Here is a 22,881-nt window from a genome sequence, read left to right as displayed (position 1 = left end):
TTGGTTTTGAGCCAAGTGATTTAGTTCATTCCCAAAATATACCATGAGGAACAACTGGACTTTACCAACCACTTAGGACAGACAGACAAAATACCAGGTTATACCAACAGAAGAAAACACATTTCTTACGAAAAAAACTACCTAAATAAAAAAAAGCGTTTTTGCGACAGCGGCCATCTCAAACTCCTGAACACTTACCAGCAAGTTTGTCTCCTGCTCAGCCTCGGGCATGTAGGGATACTGAGTATAAAACATGTCGTTCCGCACCATCTTTTTCCTCATTCTGCAGGGCCCCTCGGTCATCTCCAGCATCCACTTGTCCAGGTGGGAGCCGATGGGGGGCCCCCAGAGCCCTCGCTCCCGCAGCAACTCGTACTCGATTTGTGACCACTCCTCCGTCACGTACTTCAGCGCGTTCTGCTGGCGCTGAACACAAGGGCATTTGTAAATGTTTGGATAAGGATTTTAAAAATAAAACCAAAAAATGGTTTTGGAGGACTTCCTGTCCTTATTTGTACAGGAGAGAGAAGTTCAATGAAGCAAAGCTTGGTGTTGTTTTTTTTTTTTTAACAAATTGCTTTGAATGACTGTTTCTCTCAGAAGTTATTTCTTAAGATTTATAACACATAGTTCAGCAAACAGTTTGAACCAAATGTCTTCAGAAACATTTGGCAGACACCACAGAGTGGAACAATTCCATTCTGGAAGGCACAGACCAGTCACTTTCTATTACTGAATGACAGCACAAAATTTTCTTTTTGTTATTACGAAATTAGCATTTAATCACAATGCTTCTCCACATTTCCTCTAAATTTTTCTATAATGTTTTAGAAAGACAGTGTATTTCCAATCTCTCTTTTTGTACTCTGCTTTGGTTTTGTTTTTTTTACACTTCTAAAGAATTTAAGCTTTTAAAAAAAAATCAGATTTAATATGTGATATTGCTACAAGAGTTTTAATCTACTGCCAGATCAAAATGAGTCTCCTCTTTTGTTTATTTGATTTTATCTAAAACCCCCTTAAAAATAACAACTGTATGCAAACATCCAAGCATTTCACCTAGGAGAACCCAATATTTCACAAGCCTCATAAAGAGAAATGACATTGGTACAACCTGTTAGTTATACCAACTGGTATAACAAGCCAAAATATCAGTGTCAGGTAATTACCACTACAAGCCATCCATACCTCCTGGTATTCCTTATACTGCATATCAACCAGGTCCCGAACCACCGCAATGTGAGTAAACATCCACTGGGAAATTTCCTAAGACAAACACAAGGTGACAGATAGAATAACACTTTATAAACAAGACTGTTTGAATGAAAAGCCTATGAATACATCACCTTGCTAAACTTGCTCACAAATAATAGTTCCTTAAAGCAAACAGTCTCAAACAGCCAAAGATTGGCACTGAGAAAAAAGGAAGAAGGGAAAAGTAGTCTAAGTAATATTTTGTGGATGGTGCCTAGTTTGCTGGAAATCCTCAAGACACCCATCCCTCCTCACTTTGTCCCATGGTATCTCTGTTTTCACTTATTGCTTCCTCTCCTGATACAACCAGGAACAGTTCCTGTCAGCTCTGTTTGTTAAGTTCTTCCCTTTCCTTTTCATTGTACGCCTGCTCACCAGGAAAAGGATTGAGACCACTGAGAATTCATTAATTTCTCAAAGCCACTGATGAATTTTCACCTCAGAAAGAGAAGTAGCAATGTATTTTTTCACAAAACTTCCAAGCTCCTCTTTCCACCTTGAGGGCAGGATGGAAAAAAGAACCAACATCTGTATCACAGTTTCCATTTCAGTGCAGTATTGCAAACTGAACTTAAGACCCAGACTAACACAGTCATGAACCAGAAGCAGCTGAGCAGCCTCACCCACATAAGTAGATGGACCTACTAAATTAGGATACACACAAGCAAGATGCTCAGTCTGGACAGTCAAAAAAAGGGAAAGAAAACCAAGCACAAGATAATACTTTGCACTCCGCAAGATATCCCACCTTGGAACATTTACCACAAATCCTGAATATACATTGCTGGATTTTAGACTGCATGTTACTACTTGACAGAAATTACCTGTGTAGAGAGGTTGTGTTTACTCAGCCCACTCTCCTTGCGGTTTCTCCTGGAACCAGTCAGTTTAGAGAGGCCAAATCCACTGCTGACTCGGGAAAGTTTTGACTGTGTGGTTGGAACCAAAGCTTCTCCTCTACTGATGCATTTTTTCTCATGAGCTGAAAAACAAAGTGTTGGGAACATTTTTTGGAAGATTTTTTCCCCCCTGACCCCATTATACTTGTTTTTTTTAGGTAGAATGACCTTTTCTATTGCTTAAAAAAGGTGCAGCTCAACTCAAACTACTTCTGCAAATACACTGGTCATCAGGGAGATATTGGAAACCTGAGCAAACATCAGTCAGCAACACATAGAAATAGAGACTGCAAAAACAAGTATGCCAGGTTTCCAAAAAATGTTTTCTGTATATCCAGGTTAACCTCAATTACCTCAGAACAGTGAAATCATCAAATGAGTTATAGCTATAGAATCATAATTTCTGCTGTCTAAACTCTAAACAACTGCTCAAGCATCAGTTAATCTTTATTACACAGATGGAGAGCTAACTTGTTCATAACTTGTTGTCCACCAGGATTCCCAGGTTCTTTTCCTGCAGAACTGCTTCCTATGTTGAACAGATTTCCCAGCCAAGAATTACTCACAGCATCACTGCTGTTAGAGAAGGACTGCTCAGTCACCCATTTCTCATCTCATCACCAGAGCAAGAGCTTGCAGGCTGCACCCAGACATGCTCCAGAGGATCCCCCTCCCTGCCTGGCACATCTAATCCTGGAAATGGTAACAGATGTCACCGCAGTCCAAGGGTTCATGGGGAGGAGCCCAATGCCCCTACCACTGTAATCCACGATGTGCTATTTACTGACTCACAGAGGGCCCTGTGCACTGAGTGTAAGAATATCCTGTTTATGGTCCAGTTTCTGAAGGATTCTATGTTACTACACAGTGCCAGTTTACAGAGTATTTACAGCTACAAAAAAGTTAAGCCTGTATTAAAGCACCCAGTGCACACAGCTCATTCTGAGGAAATCCACTCTTCAGAACAGACAAATCCTCAGTCAGGACTTACCCAAATGATTCTGCCAACACTTCAAACTTGCTTCCTCAATGAAAGGTCTGGCAGCAGTTATATCCACTTGGCCACGATCATTGACAGGCAGTGTCACTTTGAAAACTTCTTCCAAAACTTGTTTTTTACTGTGGATCAGCTCTGTCCATACTCTGTTTATGGCTTTTAAAAGAAGCTGGCGACCTGCATAAGTACAAGATGACAAACAGCAAGCTCTCCACAGTGCTCATAGAATTGGTGTTTTTACAGTAGTGAGATGAATAATTTCTGTGTAGTTTCTCCCCCCTAGCATGATGTGTGAAATGCCTTTGGCCAGAGTGCTTTTTTTTTGCCTTTATGTATACCATCAGAAAGCATCTAACAATTAATTTTGCAGTTTTTTCTCTGTGAATTTGAAACACTCTCTCTGATTAGTCATGACTCATCTCCCACATCCATCTATTAATAAAACGAAATTGAAAAAACCTTATAGGAATGTGTGTCTATAAATACATATGTCATTCTATAGATTATGTTTCAGCATTTTTACATATAATGTGTGCCCATAAATATCATATAAATATCAAATATACACATTTAAGAATCACTGAATACTATATACCACAGTTAGCTCATAAATTTCCTTTGAGTGAAAGATTGTACAGTTTACACCACATATTTCTTACCTTCAAATGAGCCACTTCTATTGCATTTAAAACAGTGCATATAAAATTGTATTTCTAATTCTGGAGCATGTCCAGAAAACAATGAAGAATTCTTACTATTTTAATACAACAGTGATTTATCCTCAATGTGTCTATCTTGGTATTTCCTATTTTTAATGTATTTTTATACGCACACAGTCCCAAAGCTCATCCAGAGGGTAACACACACAAACCACAACTCCCTGCCCAGAGTCACAGGGGTAAAAGATTAGTGATGACAATACAGAAGTGGCATTATAAGACATCTGTGGCTTTGTCATTCTCAGATTACCTTCACTGACATCTTGACTGTAGACTCCATCTGGTTCTATATCAGAGGGGATCATAATGTGCCAAGTTGTCATCCTGGCTTCTGCTTCCAGTCCAAACCCATCAACATTGCTACAAACACACAATGGATTAACAACCATCAGAATAAAAAGACACAAAAACCCAAGCCAAGATAAAGCATTTGATTGTGTGTCAGATTCACAAATATTAATACACACTGCTACAGCAAAGCATCTTCACTTCTGTCCATTTGAGTTCTGACCATCTGTGGTCACAAGCAGAACTGAAGGTTTATGAAGAGATGGTGTGCCATGGACGGTTTCACTAGAGGAAGATGGTCATATTTGAAGGAACACGAAACAGAGGCCAGAAATGGAGAACACTGTTGCCAATTATCTTTGGATGAAACAAGTTATGCATCTTCTTGGAAAGAAGAAATGAAAATGCCAGGCTGGTATTTGCAGCAATGCAGGAAGGTGGGTGCCTACAGCATTTGTCACAGACACCTGATTTAATGCATGACTGGCCTTACTCAAGAAGAAATACCAAGATATTGAACTTGTATGAAATGATTCAACAGACAATAAATCCAGCAAAGGACCCTCTGAATATTAATTACCTAGCACCAGTGTTTCCTTCTATCTTTAAAACATTTTGATTTATAAAAGGTAGAATACAATAGTTGGATAAACACATTTGTCAGTATTTAAAATACCTCTGCAAAAGAAGATAAAAATGTTCTCTCCAGTTTCTTCAAACCTGATTTTGTGTCAAAATGAATCTCTTAAGCTTGCTTGCAACTTACTGTCTGGAAAATTATAAACAGTCCTCAAAATTTTGTTGACTTATTTGCAAGGTGAGTAAAAAAAAGAGGTTCTTTCACTACTTCCCAACCTGGTTCTGGAATGCACTTCTGCCTGAAATATTTACCTTCCTACATGAAGATTAATCAAGCAGTGAGCTAGGCAGCTGATGAACTCCTGATCATGGTTTCCAGGTCCCAAAATTAAGTTCCTGTTCACAGTAAGGACCCTTAGGGAATCAAGGAGAGCCACTTGCTGAGGAACAGTTTTGTGCGCTCTTGAGAACTGATACAGGATGGTTCTGTTCAGGCAGTGGTAAATGGCATCCAGTGAGAGTCCCTGAGATCTTCTTTTTGACTGATGGGAAGATAAAAAACATGATCAGAAGTAGAAGCAATTCATTTTACTGGCACACAATCCTCCCTTGAATTGACCCCATCTTCTTTTCCAAAACTGTTATTTTACTCTAAGTGTTAATTCTGTGAATTTTAAGGACTGAAATGATATTAATGATTAAACACTTAGAATTTTAAAATCTACAAAGATACTACTGATTTCTAACAGTAAGTCTTCTAACAATCTCCAATAAAAGTGTGTGAGAAAGCTTCCCAAAAACATCAAGGTAAATTTAGGGAGCTTCTCAAAATTAATGCAAAGTTTATTTCATTGTTTATTTTGGGGGATTTCTAAAAAATAATGTGATCTGAGAGCAGTTCTTACTCAATTGCTCTTCACAGAAAGATGTGCTAAGAAAACTCAGTAAAGAGAGAGTGAGCCTGAGGAAGAAAAGCATATTTCTCTGCTGACCCAAACACGTATCACTAGCAGACTGTTCAGTGACATCACTCCATGCATTTCAACATAACCTGCAAAAATGATTGTTCAGGCAGGGTAATACAACAGCCCTGTTACCTGTGCAATGAGCTGGATTATGAAGTCCACAAGAAGCTTGGATTCTTTGTTGAACATGCCCTGCCAAAGCTTATCTACCACACGCTGTGTAAAATAAAACACGTTGTTCACCAGCACCTGGTAGCTTCCTCCACTCGTTATAGGCAGAGATGCATCTTCACCTACGTAAAAAAAACCCAAAGTTTTCTACATTTATCAAAAAAGCCCATCTGCATAAATACATTCACATTAGTTGATGCTTTCTGGACTTCCATAAAAGAGAAAGACAGTCAGTCAATGAAGGCTAAAACCTCATGGCTTCCCTACTATAGGACTTTCCCTTTGATGTAAGCAACCACAGTTGTGGACTTTTATCTTTTAAAAAAGTGATTCTGGATTTTTAAAACATGATTCTGGATTTATCTTATTAATGCACTGCACCCACAGGAAGACAAATTACTGCTGTAGCAAGAAATGGGGAGCCTCACAAGCAAATTTGAACAGAAATGCATACAGACCCTCCACCTAGGATGGAGGCAGAGCAGACCCAAGAGTTCCTGGGAAGTCCAACAAGCCACCATGAAATGTGACTGGGTCCCCTAGGTCATGTAGTTTTTGTGAATAACCTCTTTGGCACAATCAAGGTAGGAAGGGAAAATGCAAGCACATCAACACCATTCATATATCAAAGGAAAGGAAAAGGCAGGGGAAAAAAATTAAGATGATCAAGTTACAACAAAACAGAACACCAAAAAAGGGAAAGTCACAGAATCAAAACCTGGTGTCCAAATCAACAGACTGATTATTAAACTTTGCTATATTACCCAATAAAACATCAGCTGCAAGTAGGTGGTCCATCACTCCATCCAAAACATATGTCTGAAACTCTTTCTGCTGTGTTCGTGTTGATCTTTCAGGAGAAGCCTAAAAAAAGATATTAAGATAATTAATATCTCTGAGCAAAAAAGAGGGAGACGGAGAGTGTTCTAGGTGGTTTCCTTTTCTCTCAGCTCCCATGAACTACTTTTTTTCCTTTTAATATTCTGCCTCATGTAAAAAGCTTTGGTTTTATCAAAAAATTTAAGCATGCACATTGAGTATACACTGGTTGTATGCAGTCTTGCAGAGTAGGCATTATTCCTGTTTAAATCCAAGAAATTTATCTTCTGCCATAGGAGGGACTGGAAAAGAACACATTCTGAAAAGGTGCATGAAACTTTCCACTACAAACATATGGTCAACCTGTGATCTCCTCAGTTGACACAAGTCACCTCCTTCAGTAAATAATGAGTAAATGGGACAGTTCAAAGGTTTAAGTTGTAGAAAGAGAAATAACACAAAGTTTGGCAGTGTGTACCTACCCAACCCTATTTATGCTAAGGGGCCAATAGCACTGACAAGTGATAACAAATTAAAAGAGCTGTAAAGAACTGCAGCCACTTGAACATGGTCTCAATGTTGCCTCCCAGTGTCTGTGGATAATTGACATCTTCTGACATTTCATTTGTTTTTGCTTTGTGATAGCAAAGAGGTGCCCAACTGCCCCAGGGAATTTGTTAGAAAATATACAAGCATGGTCCAAAATTTTTGCAGCTTTCAAAAAAAATCAGGGAGACTCAGCAACAGGCAGGTCAAGGAGAATAAGTGATGTGAAGTGAACATTTCAAAATGTACTGTCTGAAGGTGTAGGAGTTAAATAGTAACTGAACTCCTCATCTCCCTGCCTCACCACTAGCAGGACAAGGTTTTCTTCAAGTGTCACAAACTTCAGAAGTTGATTTACAGCAAGGTAACAGTTATTTTGTGAGGTTTTATAGTATATGGCCCCATGTCTTTTTATCCAACTGGCACCATCTGTGATACAACTTTTTATCCAATACAAACAGAACAGATACCCTAATATTTCTGCAAGGGTTTTATATTTTCAACGAAGTCAATACAGATGTCAGGGTTGGAAAGGTGTTTAACCACTGAATCATACTCAACAAAAATAAAACTTGAGCAAAGATACAACTTCTCATGCTGGTTTTCCAAGCCACTAAAGAAAGCTGAACAAACTGTTCTTTATTAAACACTAGTGTTTCTTTTTTTTCCCCATTCTTATTTAATAACAATTCTACTGAATCTCAGGTCATCAGTAGCCTAAATTTGTAAGATAATAGAAAAAAACATTTTAGGGAAACAACTAAGCTCAAATAAAACCAAACCAACACACAAAGCCCAAAGAAACTGTACCTCTAGCAGCAGGTCTACCAGTGGAGTCTGTTTGCTGGCTGGTGTGAGACAAAGGTTATCAATGATCATCACACGCATGAAGTCAAACACGAACTTCTTGGCAGGGTGGTTGGTCAGGTAGGTCTTGGTGCCCACATTGCAATATTCTGATTGGCTCCTGTTCATGCCAGAATCAGCTGCAAAGGCTTTAAACTCTTCAGCTGGGGACCCAACTTCATCATCAAGATCAGTGACCTGTAAAAGCCAGCATGTTAAAACTCTAGAGATCAGCTAATTAATGGCAGTTTATTCACTTCTCTGTTCTTTGCTTGTCTTTCTAAGGGTATTTCACTTCACATTTTGCTTCTTATGAAGCCTTTTTAGAAAATTATGATGTTCAGGATCAGTTCCCCAATATGGAAACATCCAGTTTTGTATTCCCAAAACAAATGATGATCTGGCATGAGTTATATTTCATGCTCCCTGACCAACAGAATTAATTGGGCAATTTCTAGATACTTGGCAAAAATAAATGTTCTCATTGCAAAAAAAAAAAGAAAAAAACAAAAAAAAATCAAACCAAAAAACAGCCAAAAAAAGGAAAAATTTTGAAAAAGTTATTAACTAATGCAGTTAAAATAAAATCAAGACAGAAGCCAAATGAAAAAGGCCATCAAGCTTACAGAACATAAAACAAAAAAGGAACTGAGCCTTTTTTTTTTTTCTTTTAATACAATACCTTCATCAGAGTGCAGTTATGGGTAAGCCGGTTTCCCAAAAATCTCTAAAAGAAGAAGAAAAAAAAAAAGGGTCTCCACAGCTTTCCCATTTCTGATGAACAGAAACCTTTGAAAGGCTAGCTCTTAAAGAGGACTGTAACAAAAGCACAAACAGTAATGAAAGCTGTCAAATCCAGAAGACTGACTCTTTTTATGCAACTGCCTTCCTTAAATGTAAGGGGAGACAATATGATTTCCCTCAACAGGCATCTTGCACCACTAGTTACATGTCAAACAACCAAATGTTTTGAACATTTGGTCTGCTTTAGCAGGAGAGCATTTTCAAGAAATTAAGAGAAGCCCAAATACATATTCTTTCTATTCTTAATAGCAATCTCAGAAAAGCTGAAAGACCTTTTAAAAAGTTAAGAATCTTTTCTCAAGGCTGAATTTAGATTATAATGTTTTGTTGCAGAAATCTGGCTGTGATTCAGCTTTTTCACCAGGTACTGATTAGTGCTACACATTTGGGCAGACAGAAAAACTGGAGGAGTAAACCAATTTGGAGTGAAGAGCACCCTCAAACAGCAAGGACCTCAAATTGTCAGGCAGCTACACAGAATTTCATGGGATCTAGTAGTTAAAGCCTGCTCAGAGACACATGGCTCCTCTAAAAACTCTGTACAGGTGAATGCCAAATCAGCATTACCAATTTGTAACTGGCATGCACTTTTTTTTTTTGAGAGAGCAAGTTCCTAGAAGCTACTTTAAATGCAAGTTTAAGAAAAAAGCAAAAAAAAAAAACATGTCTTCATGAGAGACTCACCAGCAGGCACTGGTTAAAAATTGGTCTCCTACTTTTATTGACAACAAAACAATAGCACACAACCAGTTATTATTTCCTGAAGTTTTTTATCATTTTTTATCATAGTTCAAGCATTTGGCAACCTCTAGACTAATTATCCTTCCATGTTCTTAATAAAATTACTTTTAGATGTTGGCTGACAATATCTGTTTTTTCCCTTTCCACTTATATTCTGGAAATAGTATCATTTGCAAATGACACTAAGCTCAAAGAACACTTCAGGCAGCAATGCAAGCAGAGTTGAGTTCACACCCTCTCTTGGCTTCAGGAAATACAAGAACACTGTTTTGTGGTTAAGCCACAAAAGCAGAAATGGGAAGTGTGAGGAAAAAGAGGTTTTAGGTTTCATCACATCCTCCAGAGCAGAGGACTGACTCAGTCTCTTTTGCTTTTGCAAATATGAGCTAACATTTTTCATATGATTGAAAATAATGGTCCTTTAGAAAACAAGCAATCTGTCTGTTGCCCCTAAAATTTTTTGGTGTCCCTGCACAACAGCTGCCCTGCAGTTTAACTGCCCCCAGTCTTTTCTCAGTTCCACAACCCAAGTACAAAACATCCAGCTCAGCCTTGATGATGACCTCTTCTGCAAGGGGAGCAGAGCTTTATCTTGGTATGACTGGTAATTGATAAATCCTCAAAAGCAACAAGCATGTGAAAAATAGATCAGGCAAGCAGTTGGACTTCCTACCATCTCAGAGTAAGGTCGGATGTTGAAAGGAAACACTGTTGCTGCCAGTGCACACAGGAACTCTGGACTCATCCACAAGGAAATGAGGTCGGGTACATTGTGATACAAATACCGAAAGAACTGCATCAGGGTGACTGGATATTCCCGAAGCCAAGAGCCTTCTTCCTCTGACTGCCAGGGCTGAGTTGAGAAACAAACACCAGATTAGCACAGACAGCACCAATCAAAGAACACTTACTTCAGAAAGGAAGAACACACTGTCAAGTACATCTTGAACAGGAGGCCAACCGCACGTTACAGCACACCACTGACCGCAAGCTAGAATGTGTGCCCTGTCACATAATAACTCAGAAATATTGGCAAACATGACCAGACTGAAGCCAACCCAAAATGTGATGTGTCTCTAGGCATGTCTCAAGTGTAGCTAAACAGGTGAGGACCAAACACCAGCAGAGACAGATGATGTGACACCAGGAACACGCACTGCGGCAGGTACGCTTTGTCCAGAAGATGCTTCTGGACACGTTACCTTGGGAGAAACATGCAAGCAATGGAGCATATGACATACACATGATGACCCAACAGCTGACAACCAAACAGGTGCTGCTTTTCAAGCACTTCAGGAGGCAATTTTCAGCAGGTAACACATTCTGGCTTCAAGGAAATACAAAATTTTCCCACTGAGAAACCAACTTTCCATACTCTAGACATTAGACTCAAAGATGAGAAGATGACACATTTCTCTGGCAGTAAATTCATTTCCTCTGGCATGGAGCTATTCATAGTCAGGGACTTCTCTGCATGGGGAAGGTTCATGAAGGAAATCTGCAACTCACATAGCTCTGAGCAGATGGGATACAGAGTCTCAAACATTCTCCCATGATGTTAATCGGGAAAGAAATTTAACTATCTCTGCCAAGGACATTGTATCCTCCTGCTTTCTTGTTTTGTTTTAACTGCAACTAAACAGAAAGCCCAGTATTTTTTTTAAAAAAGCAGCATAAATTTTGTGGCTACCAATATTTCTACAGATACTGGAAAAAAGCAACACAGAAAAACCCAAGAAAATTATAATTTTCACCCAAGTATTATGAGCCTAACTCACAGTTAATTTTGTCACGATACTAAGAGAACCTTGACCTTTTTAATTTGGCTTTTTGACCATGTGGAAAACTTGAACACTGCAATACACTGAAATACAAGCAGAATTTTTGTGCTTACAGAATTCAGCATGCTCCTCAGCATTCCCAGTAACAAGAAGGCAGCTTCTGTGCAAACACTGTGTATTGAGGAGGTAACAGTGCCACAGGAGGCAGGAACTCCAAATATGAATGTCCAAATGGAGTCTAAATCAAACTGTAAGAGGTGAAAGAGAAGACGTGAAATAATCCCTTTCTCCTGTGCAATTGTACACTGATTTTATTACCAATACAATATGCTCATTTGGCAGTATATAAAAAATTAGTTGTTTTACAGCCTCCAAACTTTATCACCCAACTTCATATGAAGGTCATGTGTCACTGAAAAAAATTTCTTTCAACAATGAGCTAACGAAACAACAACTCTCATCTTCTCACTTCTCATAAAGCATGTAAGTCTTTTGAAACAAAAGAATTGTCAGCACACGTGCTGCACAATCAACTTAGTTGACTCACATCTAGGAGTAAAACCCACATGGTATCCCACAGAAAAAAAAAGTTATGAACAATACAAACAAATCAAGTTGTATTTTCCAGCAAGTCTAAATAATTAAATCGATTAAAAACAAGTGTCCACCTCTAGCATTAAGAGTGCTACTAAGTAGTTGAATTTAGTTTCAGTTTAACAGTGTCACACTTCAGTGCTGAAGGCAGAGGAGTGAGTTTCATTCCTCTACCTCATGGTAGCAGTGTGCTGAATGTGCTGTTAAATATTCCTCTTGAGAAAGGAGGCAGGAACCTTCTGGTTTGAAAGTTGTACTTTTCAGTTCTCTTTGATAAATAAACGTCAGCACTGCACCTTGTCTATCTGGAGTGTGTGTGGCTTTTCTTCACAAAGCACTACCCTGGGGTTTCCCAGGACTAAGTCATATAATATCTACTCACTTCAAAAAAGCCCAAAATAACCTGTTCAGAATAAGAACAACTAACATTTTTCAGCAACAACTGAGTTGTGTCCCTATAAAACTACAGAGACTTTCTGAAATACAAGCAACCTTGTTTTGCCTATGAACTCTCTTTAATACAGCAACTGCCCACTCCTAAAAACAAAAAAACACAAAAAACCCACCTCACAACCAAAGAATGCAAAATATTACATTCCCTTCAATGCCCACAGCATGCCAGCTGTAAGTAGAGATCTGTTTCCCATTGGACCCCAAAATGGATCAGTGTGACACCAGTGACAGCTAAGCCACAGCACTGCTGGCTTCTACATACTCCCACCCCAAAGAGCTTAGCACTAAACACCACATCACAACTGAGTCAGCTGCAGAGAAGAAGGAGATGGCCTGGTTAAGCCATTATTTGCTTTCATGACAGACAGAATTGCATTCACATCTTGCTGGACAATCCCTACCTTGGCACCCTGATTACACTGGCTGCTGATGACAGGTGCACTGACCTGCAGGTTTTCAGGCAGTTCAGTGACTGGCTGCTGCAGGAAAAGGGCCATGAGGAGGAAATAGAGTGCAGGGACATTAGTGTGCTTTGGGAGAAGGGACTGCAGGACAGGGAAGCCTGGGAAGTGACAAGCATCCCGGTTAATCTCCCGCACCGTGGATCTGCCACCAGCACTCCGGCCAACATTGAACCCTAGGACAGAGAACAAGACAAAGCCAACAACGTTAAGATGGAATTACCTGGGAGCACCTTTCTTAAAACTTTTAACCTGGAGATTAAAATTGTACCTTCTCAGAAACTAATGCTGTAAAAAACAAATGTGTGCATACAGACTATCACACACACAACACCGTTTTGTTTCAGATGTCTCATTTTTTTTTAAACAATTAAAAAATAAAGGAAATTACTGCTTTCAAGTACCACACAGATCCCGTGTGTAACTGCTTACACGCATCCACTTTCTGGCTGTGACCACAATTTCTGACTTTCAAAGCACCCAGGTCTCTGAAAATAAGATATTTTGCTGGCTGAGAGCAAATGCCACCTTAACCTCAGTTACAGATTTACCCATGGTCCATTTAAGTCTCTGGGCAGCTAATCTGTGTCCCGAGAAGTGTCAGGGGCATCTTATTTCAGATATTTTGTTAATGTTTAATCAGCTGGTAGTAAGCATTAAATAGTCTTATTTTATTTAAGTGCTGCCAGCACCACCTTTTGTGACCATGCTTCTACCTATGTATTTCAAATTACTACTAAAAAAAAAAAAATACACCTGGGTGGCAGAAGCACTTATTTTCAAGCAAGGAAAGAGGCAGGAAGACAGTTCAGTCTCCACATCAGCCCAGTGAGCCATTGTTCTGACACTGCCAAAGGTAAGGGGTTTTTTCTGAAGCACAAATACAGATACACTTTCCACCAGAAATTGACTTTTTAAACAGAAAACATCTATCAGGAATCACACTAATGAAATCTGTGCTACACGGTTGTGGAAATTCCATCAGTAACCTTCAACAAAGATGCATCGTACTTGGTTTCATGAGAAATCTTGGAGCCAGCATGTTATGATTTATTAAAAGCACAGCATATAAAATTTAGATAATCTGTCACTATCAGGTTATGAGACTCAAGTTTAAAAATATCTTTTTCACCACAGTCTAGCTTGGATTCAATTAAAGTGATACTATAATAGGAAAAATATGGAAACTTGAAAAATGCTTTCAAATATAGTTGCAAATCAAAATCTTACTTAGAAAGATTTTGTGACTGAAGAAAATGTTTATGCTATTGGACACTTAAAGTGTATACTAAATAAAGAATAGTCTAGTCCCTAAAATGCCAATGGTTTTCAAGTTTTTAAAGCACAACCATGCAAGGGAAATGCATGTGCAAAACTGTTTCTGAAATAAAATACAGAATCTTAATCAGAAGGAGTCAAACAACAGATGTTTTTTATTTTAACAATAAATATTTGCATCTGTTTTACAGCTTCTGAAAAACTGTCTTCCTTAATCCTCCTAATTAATTGGTAATGCAAAGAACCATCCTATGCTCATAGCTGAATATCCTGAGGGATATATTGTGGGAAAAAGTAAAAAGACCGAGAGTTTTCTTTAAGAAAAAAACCCAAGATACTGTATTTCAAATCTATAAAAGATACAAAGCAGAAAGAATTATTGTTTATATTTTTGCATTTTCATTTCAGGAAGAGCTCTCTTTCTGAAGGAAGATCACTTCAACAACACTTCAATTACTTCTCTATAGCAAACCAATTCAGAATAACTTTTAGTGCGGTAGCAGATCATGTACTGCTGCAACACAGACAGGTGGCTCCATGAACAGTTATTTCAGGAACAACAACGAAGTTAGAAACACTATTGATACCACTGCTCTGATCTAAAGGCTATTGAGGCTTAAGAAAGACCCTCATTTAATGTCAATGGGTTTGCACCAGGGCCTGAATAGACATTCATCTGAAAAGCACTATTTCATTTTGACTGGAAAAAAAATAGGTTGGTGGGAAATTGTCACTACACTTCTCTTTTATAAAGAGATGACAAATGTTACTTCAAACATTTGGAGATACATTTCAGACAGCTCAGAGATGCTCAAAATGGGTTGTGTAGCACTAAAGCCTTATACACAGTTCTGGGTCACAAAGGGTAACTGAGAGGTCTGATAACCTGGATAACTGAGGAGTTAAGAACCTGGAAAAAAAAGCCTTTAATAGAAAGTGTGCTTGTGTACACAGGAATGCAGGAGAGGGAAAGGAAAAGGAATGCTGAGAAGATACCACGAACACAGAAATTTCCAACACAGCAAAAATCTAGACTGGTAAATCTGATGGACACAGCACTCCCTAGTCAAAGCAGCTCAGATATAACACTGACAATGCTCTATTTAAAGTAAACAAACAAGTAAATTTTACTGAATCTTTATTAGTTGTGTGCATAAGGTGCTGCTCTATGCTTCCTTTGCATGTAGCTCAGCTGTGCCTGCTCACAGGACACTTGACCTTACCATGATGGTAAGAAAAAGGATCATTTAGCTATCTGCTCTGTGCAGATGAGCCAAAATTAACTACAATGACATCTGTGTCATGTCAGCTAAGGGCAGCTTTGTAAAACCATTCCCTTTTGCCTAGGAAATCTCAGCTCTGGCTTGTAAGAAAAATGAAGTGCAGAAGCATCTGATGGCAGCAGATGAGTAACAGAAGTGTTAAGAGAGCACCCCCACATAACCCACAGCTCAACACCCCAGCACAGCTCCCAGCAAACCCTGAGCCCCAAGGGGCTGAGATGCCTACCTAGCACAGTACCAATCTTATTGGTCAGGACAGAATCTGTCTGATCCAGCCAGCCTCCTCCACTGAGACCCTCCTTAAACTTGATAAGGATGGACTGATTGCTCAACAGGACCACGAGAATTCGCATGGCTGCCGTGACTGTGGTGGAATGCAGATGTTCTTCCATGAACATCATAATCCAATCGAAACCCAGGGTCTTGACCAGTTCTTCACAAGCCCTAAGTAAAGTGAGGGGAAAAAAACTGTCACATTTTACAGCATTTAGCTAAACAGCAAAAATCCTCCACTGCAAGGCAAATTTTTAGTTCAGTTTGCTACAAACCAGTAACATCACTTATCAACTCTTTTTAAATGAAACAGGTAATGTGTATTTGTTTAAAAGAAAGGAAGGACTAAATACAGCTCATGAGACTAATTCCATTGCATGGGATTTCTTCGATTGCTGCCTTTGATAACAAATATGGAATTCTGAAGGAAGGTTGTTTCTTTCTTTATTTTTATTAAGGGAAGAGTTGCTTGGGAGTATTCAGAAGGGCCTTTTTGCAATTTTAAGGGGCATTCTAGGCAGATAATCTTAGTGATAACCCCTACTGAAGTTGATTATCCCACTTCTCCAAAAATGAAAGTTTTCTCTTTGACAGGTCTTATTTTTTCTATAACCATGCATGAAGTTAAAAGAAAACAACACAATGAATCATGTGTACCATTTTTACTAGCATACCTGAGAGAAATTCAGTGACATCTGCATAAATCATTCAACAGCTCCTATAAAATGATGCAACTCAACTAGTGAATTGAATGGAGGCTAGATAATTCTTCCCCTTGAAATAAAAAATTACATCCTTTCTCTGCCTCAAGAGACTTTTTGTACTTACTGCAAATTAACAGTTGTCTTTTCTTTAGATGTATAGAGAAGTTTCAGAAGGATATCTAAAAGCCTGTTTCGTAGTAGAATAAGATTAGCTGAAACAAGTCCTCCAAAATCATCCTCTGTTCCTAAATATTGAAAAAAACAAACAAAAGAAGAGGCAAAATTAGGATTTTGGAGCTTGGGCATTTTAAAGGCTATTAATAAATCCCATGCTTAAGCAGATACAACCTGATCCCCACTCAGGCTGCAAGGAAGCTGTGCTGAAGTGTAAGCAGCCTGTTATATGGTGCTGAGAAATGTCTGGTTCCTCCTTATCACTGTCACACAGACAGACTTTGGGCAGCTTGAAGAACAGGTAAGAGAATCATAGCTTCTCAGACCATAATCTGAACTGAGGTGGTCACTATCTGTCACCATTCCTTCTCTCAAAATTGCAAAACATGTCAATTAAATAAACATTTTGCATTTTGAAAGCAGAGTGGTTGGGAGGGATGTGGAAATCGCAAAGAATAGACCTTGATACTTCTCAAATCTTTCCAAATCTAAGAAATGGAGAGAAAAATTAGTCTCCTTTTCTTTCAACACATCCCCAGGCTCGCCATCAGTTGAAAAAAATATATACAGCAACCAAGCCAATCCATGCAGTTCAGGACTAACTTTACAACTATTTTGCAAATCCCTCTTCCTGTAGCTTATGTCAAAGGAGGATCCTGTTAAAAAAAAGGCAGTACAGTTTGAGGCAACATATGCAAAAATGAAGACAGATAAATGAATAATTTCTGGACCAAGATTTATGGACAAGATACAAACACAAAGGATCTTCTCTGGCAGAAATCCAACAGAAGTGGTCAACACCAGCAGCCTAAAAATTTCATGCCCTTTGTCTCAAAAGCCTCTCTCAATTTCTGCCACACCCTGAATTTCTCCCCAAGGTTCTTTAATCCCCTATGAAGGCAAAAAATAGCTCAAGCTGCAGTTAGCCTGGGAAAAAAACCCCAAACCAAACAAAAAAACTGATGGTCTGTAGTGAGAACACCAATCTGGATCTCTCTCCAATACCCAATACCCTATTTTTCACCTAAAAGCTCAAATTTAATCATCTTTAATTAAAACAAAACCAAAACAAAAAACTATTCAAAGGAACAGGTGAGGCACAGGAAGATAATGATGAATTTCACCAGACCATGAAATGGTTTGGGTTGGAAGGGATCTTAAAAATCATCGAGTTCCTACTCCTCTGCCATGGGCAGGGACACCTTGCATTGGACTTCCTCTGGTTGTTCAGAGCCTCATCCAAACTGGCCTTGAACACATCCAGGGATGCTTCTGTGAGCAACCTGTTCCAGTGCCTCATCACCCTCACAGTAAGGAGTTTCTTCCATATATCTGATCTTAAACAACTCCTGCAGTTTGAAGCCATTCCTCTTCATCCTATCACTACATGGTCATAGGGTGCCGACTGCCCAAACCTTGTTTTTTGTGACACCAGACCAACATAACTAAGCGTAAAAGAAGAAACATCTCTCTCACTTGTTCTTCTGCACCAGTATATTCCCAAGAGATGTAGAAACAGAGGTTCTTTGGATAACCCAATCCTTCTATTTATTTGGCTGACAATAAAACATTCCCTTCAAGGAGACTGATTGGAAATGCAATTGCACAAGGTAAATAAGGGTAGAAAAGGTCCCAAAGCAATTAAATGTAAGAATTATTGAAGGACAGTAACAGTTCTTTTTTTGCCTAAAAAAATATAATTTACTAGGCTTAGTTAATTCTTTCCCTTCCTCCACACCTGGAGGGCTGATGCACCTAGTAACCAGCTTTTTGTCCTTTTGTTTCCTTTCCTCACAGAGAAGCAGAAATGCACAGCTGATTGGAAGGAGTAAGTGGAGGAAAAAGAACAAAACCACAGTGTTAAATGAAAGAAACCAAAAAAACCTTGTTTTGCTCTGCTTTGCACTCAATACTGAAAACTAAAGTCCCACTAACTGGCAGTCAGAATACAAAAAAATTACGACATTGTTAATGACACTATTTCTACATTTTTTTGTATTCCAGCACAGAAGAGACCACAAGCTATTTTATTCTACTGCTTCTAAGTACTGTCAACACTTACCACTGTCAAGCTTTTCTTCATTGTTTATTTCCATGACCACAAACTTCTCACAGACTGCGAACGTGGGTAAAGTGGAAGAGATGAACTGTCCAAACCTTGATGTATACAGAAAAAACATCACTCACCGATATGACAGATGCACTTTCATCTATCAATAATTCACCTGACATATAAAACCATGACACCAGTGACAGGGAGATATCTAAAAATGTCAGCTTTCTCACATCTGAAGAATGATGAAAATGGTCTTCACTTAAAGCTACCAACCAAAACACAAATTAACTGTAGTAATTAATGGAATATTTGCAGACAAGTCTGAAGGTAAGGGACCCTGAAAATGCTAGGATTTAGGAAAGGGAAATGGGAGAAATTGCTGAGTCCTAGTAAAAGGAACACCTCAGGTTAAAGGAGAACAAAACATTATTCTCAATCCCTTACAGCTGAACAATTATTACATCAAAACAGTGGTTACTCAACTCTGGAAGAACATTCATGCCTATAGCTTGAGGTTATGTAACACAGGGTCATGATTTTCCATGACAAGACGCTGATCCTCTTTCCTCTGCAGCTAACCTGAAACGTTCCCCAGCTAGTGCAACTTTTCCCAAGCTCATTCTTATTTTATTTTTTTTTTCATCTTTCATTTTTTATTTCCAGGAAGAACAGGGAACACTGGTCTACAATCTATTCTGTAACCATTTGTAAGCATAAAATCAATAGTTTTATTCTTGAATCATTTTTTTGTCCTGTATAATTAAAACTAAGACAAGCAAGATGCTCAGGTTGAGGTTTCTAATACCTTTAATTGTACTTAAAAGTAAGAAGCTGAAAACATGACCATGCATATGCAAAGAGCTCCCAAATCCCACAATATTTTATCCATTTCCATTATAATGAAATGAGAGAAAAAAAAAATAAATCAGGCTATCAAGGAGTTACACTATTTTTAAAGCGTTTCAAATACTCCTGTAATTTTCATCAGTCAGAATTAGTAGTACTATATCTGACAGCCTTAAATACCTTTTTATACAGTGATGATTAAGAAAAAAATCTGGAACTAAACCTTGCATTCAAGATAGTAATCAAAACTGCATTTTAACCAGAAGTGTCTTTTTTAGCCCATCTCAAATAAAATTCAATGGTATTCAGGAGGAGTGCTTAGTGATTTAATGAATAAAAGGGGTTGCTCAGCTCCTTCACTTTTCACCTGAAGAACATTAAAACAATTTGATCATTCAACCATGCTTGGTCAGATGCAAACTGCAAATCATATGCAAATCAAGGATTCAACATACTGCTGATGTCTAGTTCAATCCAGTTCATAGAGGGGGGAAAAAAAATCAGTATGTGAGCATTCCATGTCACACACTCCTCAGCAGAATGACCATGAAGTTCTTTTGACCAAGGCAACAGAACCAAGAAAGACAGAATTATCCATGTGTGGGCTACCTGAGAAGGTCATAGCTGCTGGGGAAGCCCTGAAGCAGAAAGCTCAGCACATTGCTAATGGCAGCAATAGTGGGCTGGGACAGGGACATGTCTCGAAGAGTCAACAGTAGTCTTGGGATGAGCTGGAATTCCCTCATTAACTTTGCATTCTTTGCTGCTTCGCTAGAAGAAGAAAAGAAACGACATGGTCATTTAAAATTGGAAATTAAAAAATCCTCTAAATATCACCTAATCCTGTAAATCCCACTACTAGGTTTGCATCAGTTCATACCTCGACTCAGTGAGGAGTTCAATGAAGTGCTCAAATAATGAGAGGTGAAGCTCATAGGGTGCATGAAGCCAGACCTGAAACACAGAAAAACAAGTATTTTTTGTACACAAATTGACTTGTAGGTTAAAAACAAGCATTAATAAATAAAAGGTTATGAAGAGATTAAAATCATTCATATACATGACTGTTTACCCAGCCATAAAGAACCACATGAGTTCCAAAAATACTCTCTGTAAGGGTACCATGCTGAAAACTTCTCAAGGGATCTAGACAAAAGGTCACACACTGTCTTTTTACACAAACTTTAAACAGACTGTGCAATGACTCCAAAGGAGCTATTGGGTTTACAAGGCTGTGTTAAATTTATTTGGTCTAAGTGAAGGTTTATGTCTCCATAAAATTAACTTACTACCTTCCATCAAGATTAAACTCAAGGTCTTCACTGATTTTATTTTTACCCAGAATTGCCTGCACTTAAATTATTTAGACTCTCTACCAAAAACCCCAAATATCAATTGTTCAATCAATAGAAGTAATAGAAGACATAAAAGCTAGAAAGCTCACAGCTACAGCTGCAAATCTTAAAAGTGATTTGCTATTGAACAAAGCATAATTAATACTTGTGATCTGGTGTATAAAACTGGCTTAAATGAAAAGCTTTCTAGCTTTTCCTTTTCTTCTAATATTATAATTTAAAATGATGAGAACAAATCTTTTAATTTCCCTGTTCTGCATGAGTAAGAACATCTAATTTATCCAAATTAAATGAAATGCTTGGGTCACTGATTTCTGAATAAATAATTTAAAAAAACCTCAAAAAACCCCAGTCAAAATCTCAGACTTTTGGGAAGTTTCTTCCTAAATGAGGTTTCCAGGAGTGTTTTGAAATACTCAAATAGGCATCTAAAAAAAGGAAATAGTTGAGTCTATTAAGTCATTTGTGCAAAACTGACTTGCAATATTAAGTCAGCATCTTGCAGCTGGCTCAGCAATGGTAGTAGGGTTTTTACTTCTTTAAAATGTGTGTGAGTCAGAATTCTTTTAGTCAGTCTATGTTAGGTACAGATAATGCCTAAGGAGCACACACAAAAGGGTAAGTTCTGGGAATCTCTTATCAGCTTCTGCTGCATTAGTATTTTCCTCTGGTGTTTGTTACTTTCCTTACTTTAACACAATTTAAGTATTTCATAGGTCATGCACACAGAATTTTAACTCCCTTACTACCAACCTTGCAGGAGATGTGTGATAAAGTGATTCTCATGTGCTATGTTGAAAGTTTACCTCCTACTTTTATTTTCAGGGCATTTTTCATGCCTTGATATATGTATATACTGCAGTAGAAGACACAGGTGAAAAGAAACTGATGAACATAAGACTACAGAATGTTATCTTCTAAACCTACAAAAAGCAGAACCACCTGTGGCACCCATCCATTGTCTGTGCAACAATTCAAGCCATTTCAGCAGGAAAAGTTACCAATAATCTTGATGCTTTACTGTTCTATATAAGAAATAGGAAGTTCTCAGGATGACAATCTAATTTGCTATTGTTGAATATTTAAGGTACACTATCAGCATCTGACTTAATCACTATCCAGCATTATAATCACTTTTCTGTGCAGCTTTGCTTACTTCAAAATCACAGAGCAGGTCCTGGAAGGCAGCAGAATTTGGGATAATGGATGTCTCATGCCCACTGTCAACAGTTCCCACCAAGGAAAAGGTCAGATGGAGTATGTGGCTGTTCAGAAGGGACCTTTTCTTCTTTAACAGCATTGCCAGCAGCTTGAACAAGTAAACAGAAAAGGAATCAGTCCTACGAGCACACAGGAGAACAGATGAAATGTCTGTGCCCCTTTTGAGAAGGCCCTTAAAGTATGTCTGCTAGTTGATAGTCTAGATGAAAGAGTTTGAAAGTGCCTTTACAGTTCATTACAAAAGAGGCACATCCAGGACATTCTCCAGCTCATAAAATATGTGTTTACACCACAGACAGGATCTAGACCCTGAGGATTAGGGACACACACACCCCTCTTAGCTCTCTAGTAGTCAGTCCCAGTTTAAGACAGTACATCCTCCAACAGTTGTGTTCCTGGACAGCAAACACGGACATGGCAGACAAATGGAGCAGGCCTAGAACACTGCATGCCTACATGAGAGATCTTCTGGCACTGAAGAAAAGTAATATAAATCTGAGTAAGCTTCTTTTTTTCTTGCTATGCTTAATTTCTCTAGGCATGACTGCAGTCCCTACTTCTGCTCTAACTTATGATTCGGGCTGGGAAAGAACCATTTGCCAGATTTACTGTTACAGTTTCTTGGCCACTGAAGCAAACTCGTTTAAACACTCAACATCCTGGTCTGTTCAGATTACCATCCTCACAAAAACACTAAAGAAACAGATTTGTGGGAATCTCCCTCTAATCATACTATTTGCTGATGTAAATGCAAGTGGAATGTAAGGTCATTTG

At 38.5% G+C, this 22,881-nt stretch overlaps 1 protein-coding gene across 8 annotated transcripts in view; it reads right to left on the bottom strand.

The window, feature by feature from the left end:
* The window catches only part of WDFY3 (WD repeat and FYVE domain containing 3), a 150,979-nt gene that overhangs the window by 22,502 nt on the left and 105,596 nt on the right, over positions 1–22,881 (bottom strand). For 4 of the 8 annotated variants that reach the window (XM_033059623.2, XM_033059616.2, XM_033059619.2 and 1 more), the window contains 19 exons: positions 22,043–22,195; positions 20,412–20,485; positions 20,141–20,302; positions 18,692–18,786; positions 16,580–16,700; positions 15,705–15,922; positions 12,858–13,093; positions 11,523–11,657; positions 10,302–10,481; positions 8,766–8,810; positions 8,048–8,281; positions 6,637–6,736; positions 5,834–5,994; positions 5,049–5,278; positions 4,120–4,229; positions 3,145–3,327; positions 2,079–2,236; positions 1,189–1,266; positions 199–426 (listed from right to left, as the gene is read on the bottom strand). In XM_033059623.2, the coding sequence (XP_032915514.1) occupies positions 199–426; positions 1,189–1,266; positions 2,079–2,236; positions 3,145–3,327; positions 4,120–4,229; positions 5,049–5,278; positions 5,834–5,994; positions 6,637–6,736; positions 8,048–8,281; positions 8,766–8,810; positions 10,302–10,481; positions 11,523–11,657; positions 12,858–13,093; positions 15,705–15,922; positions 16,580–16,700; positions 18,692–18,786; positions 20,141–20,302; positions 20,412–20,485; positions 22,043–22,195 (2,901 nt within the window). The remainder of the gene's footprint in view (positions 1–198; positions 427–1,188; positions 1,267–2,078; positions 2,237–3,144; positions 3,328–4,119; positions 4,230–5,048; positions 5,279–5,833; positions 5,995–6,636; positions 6,737–8,047; positions 8,282–8,765; positions 8,811–10,301; positions 10,482–11,522; positions 11,658–12,857; positions 13,094–15,704; positions 15,923–16,579; positions 16,701–18,691; positions 18,787–20,140; positions 20,303–20,411; positions 20,486–22,042; positions 22,196–22,881) is intronic. The other 4 variants (XM_033059618.2, XM_033059621.2, XM_033059622.2 and 1 more) reach the window with 2 other exon arrangements.

This window comes from Catharus ustulatus, chromosome 5 (assembly GCF_009819885.2).
Source record: "Catharus ustulatus isolate bCatUst1 chromosome 5, bCatUst1.pri.v2, whole genome shotgun sequence".
NCBI lineage: Eukaryota > Metazoa > Chordata > Aves > Passeriformes > Turdidae > Catharus > Catharus ustulatus.
Note: the sequence above shows the minus strand (reverse complement) of the source record. Positions and strands in the feature narration are given on the sequence as shown.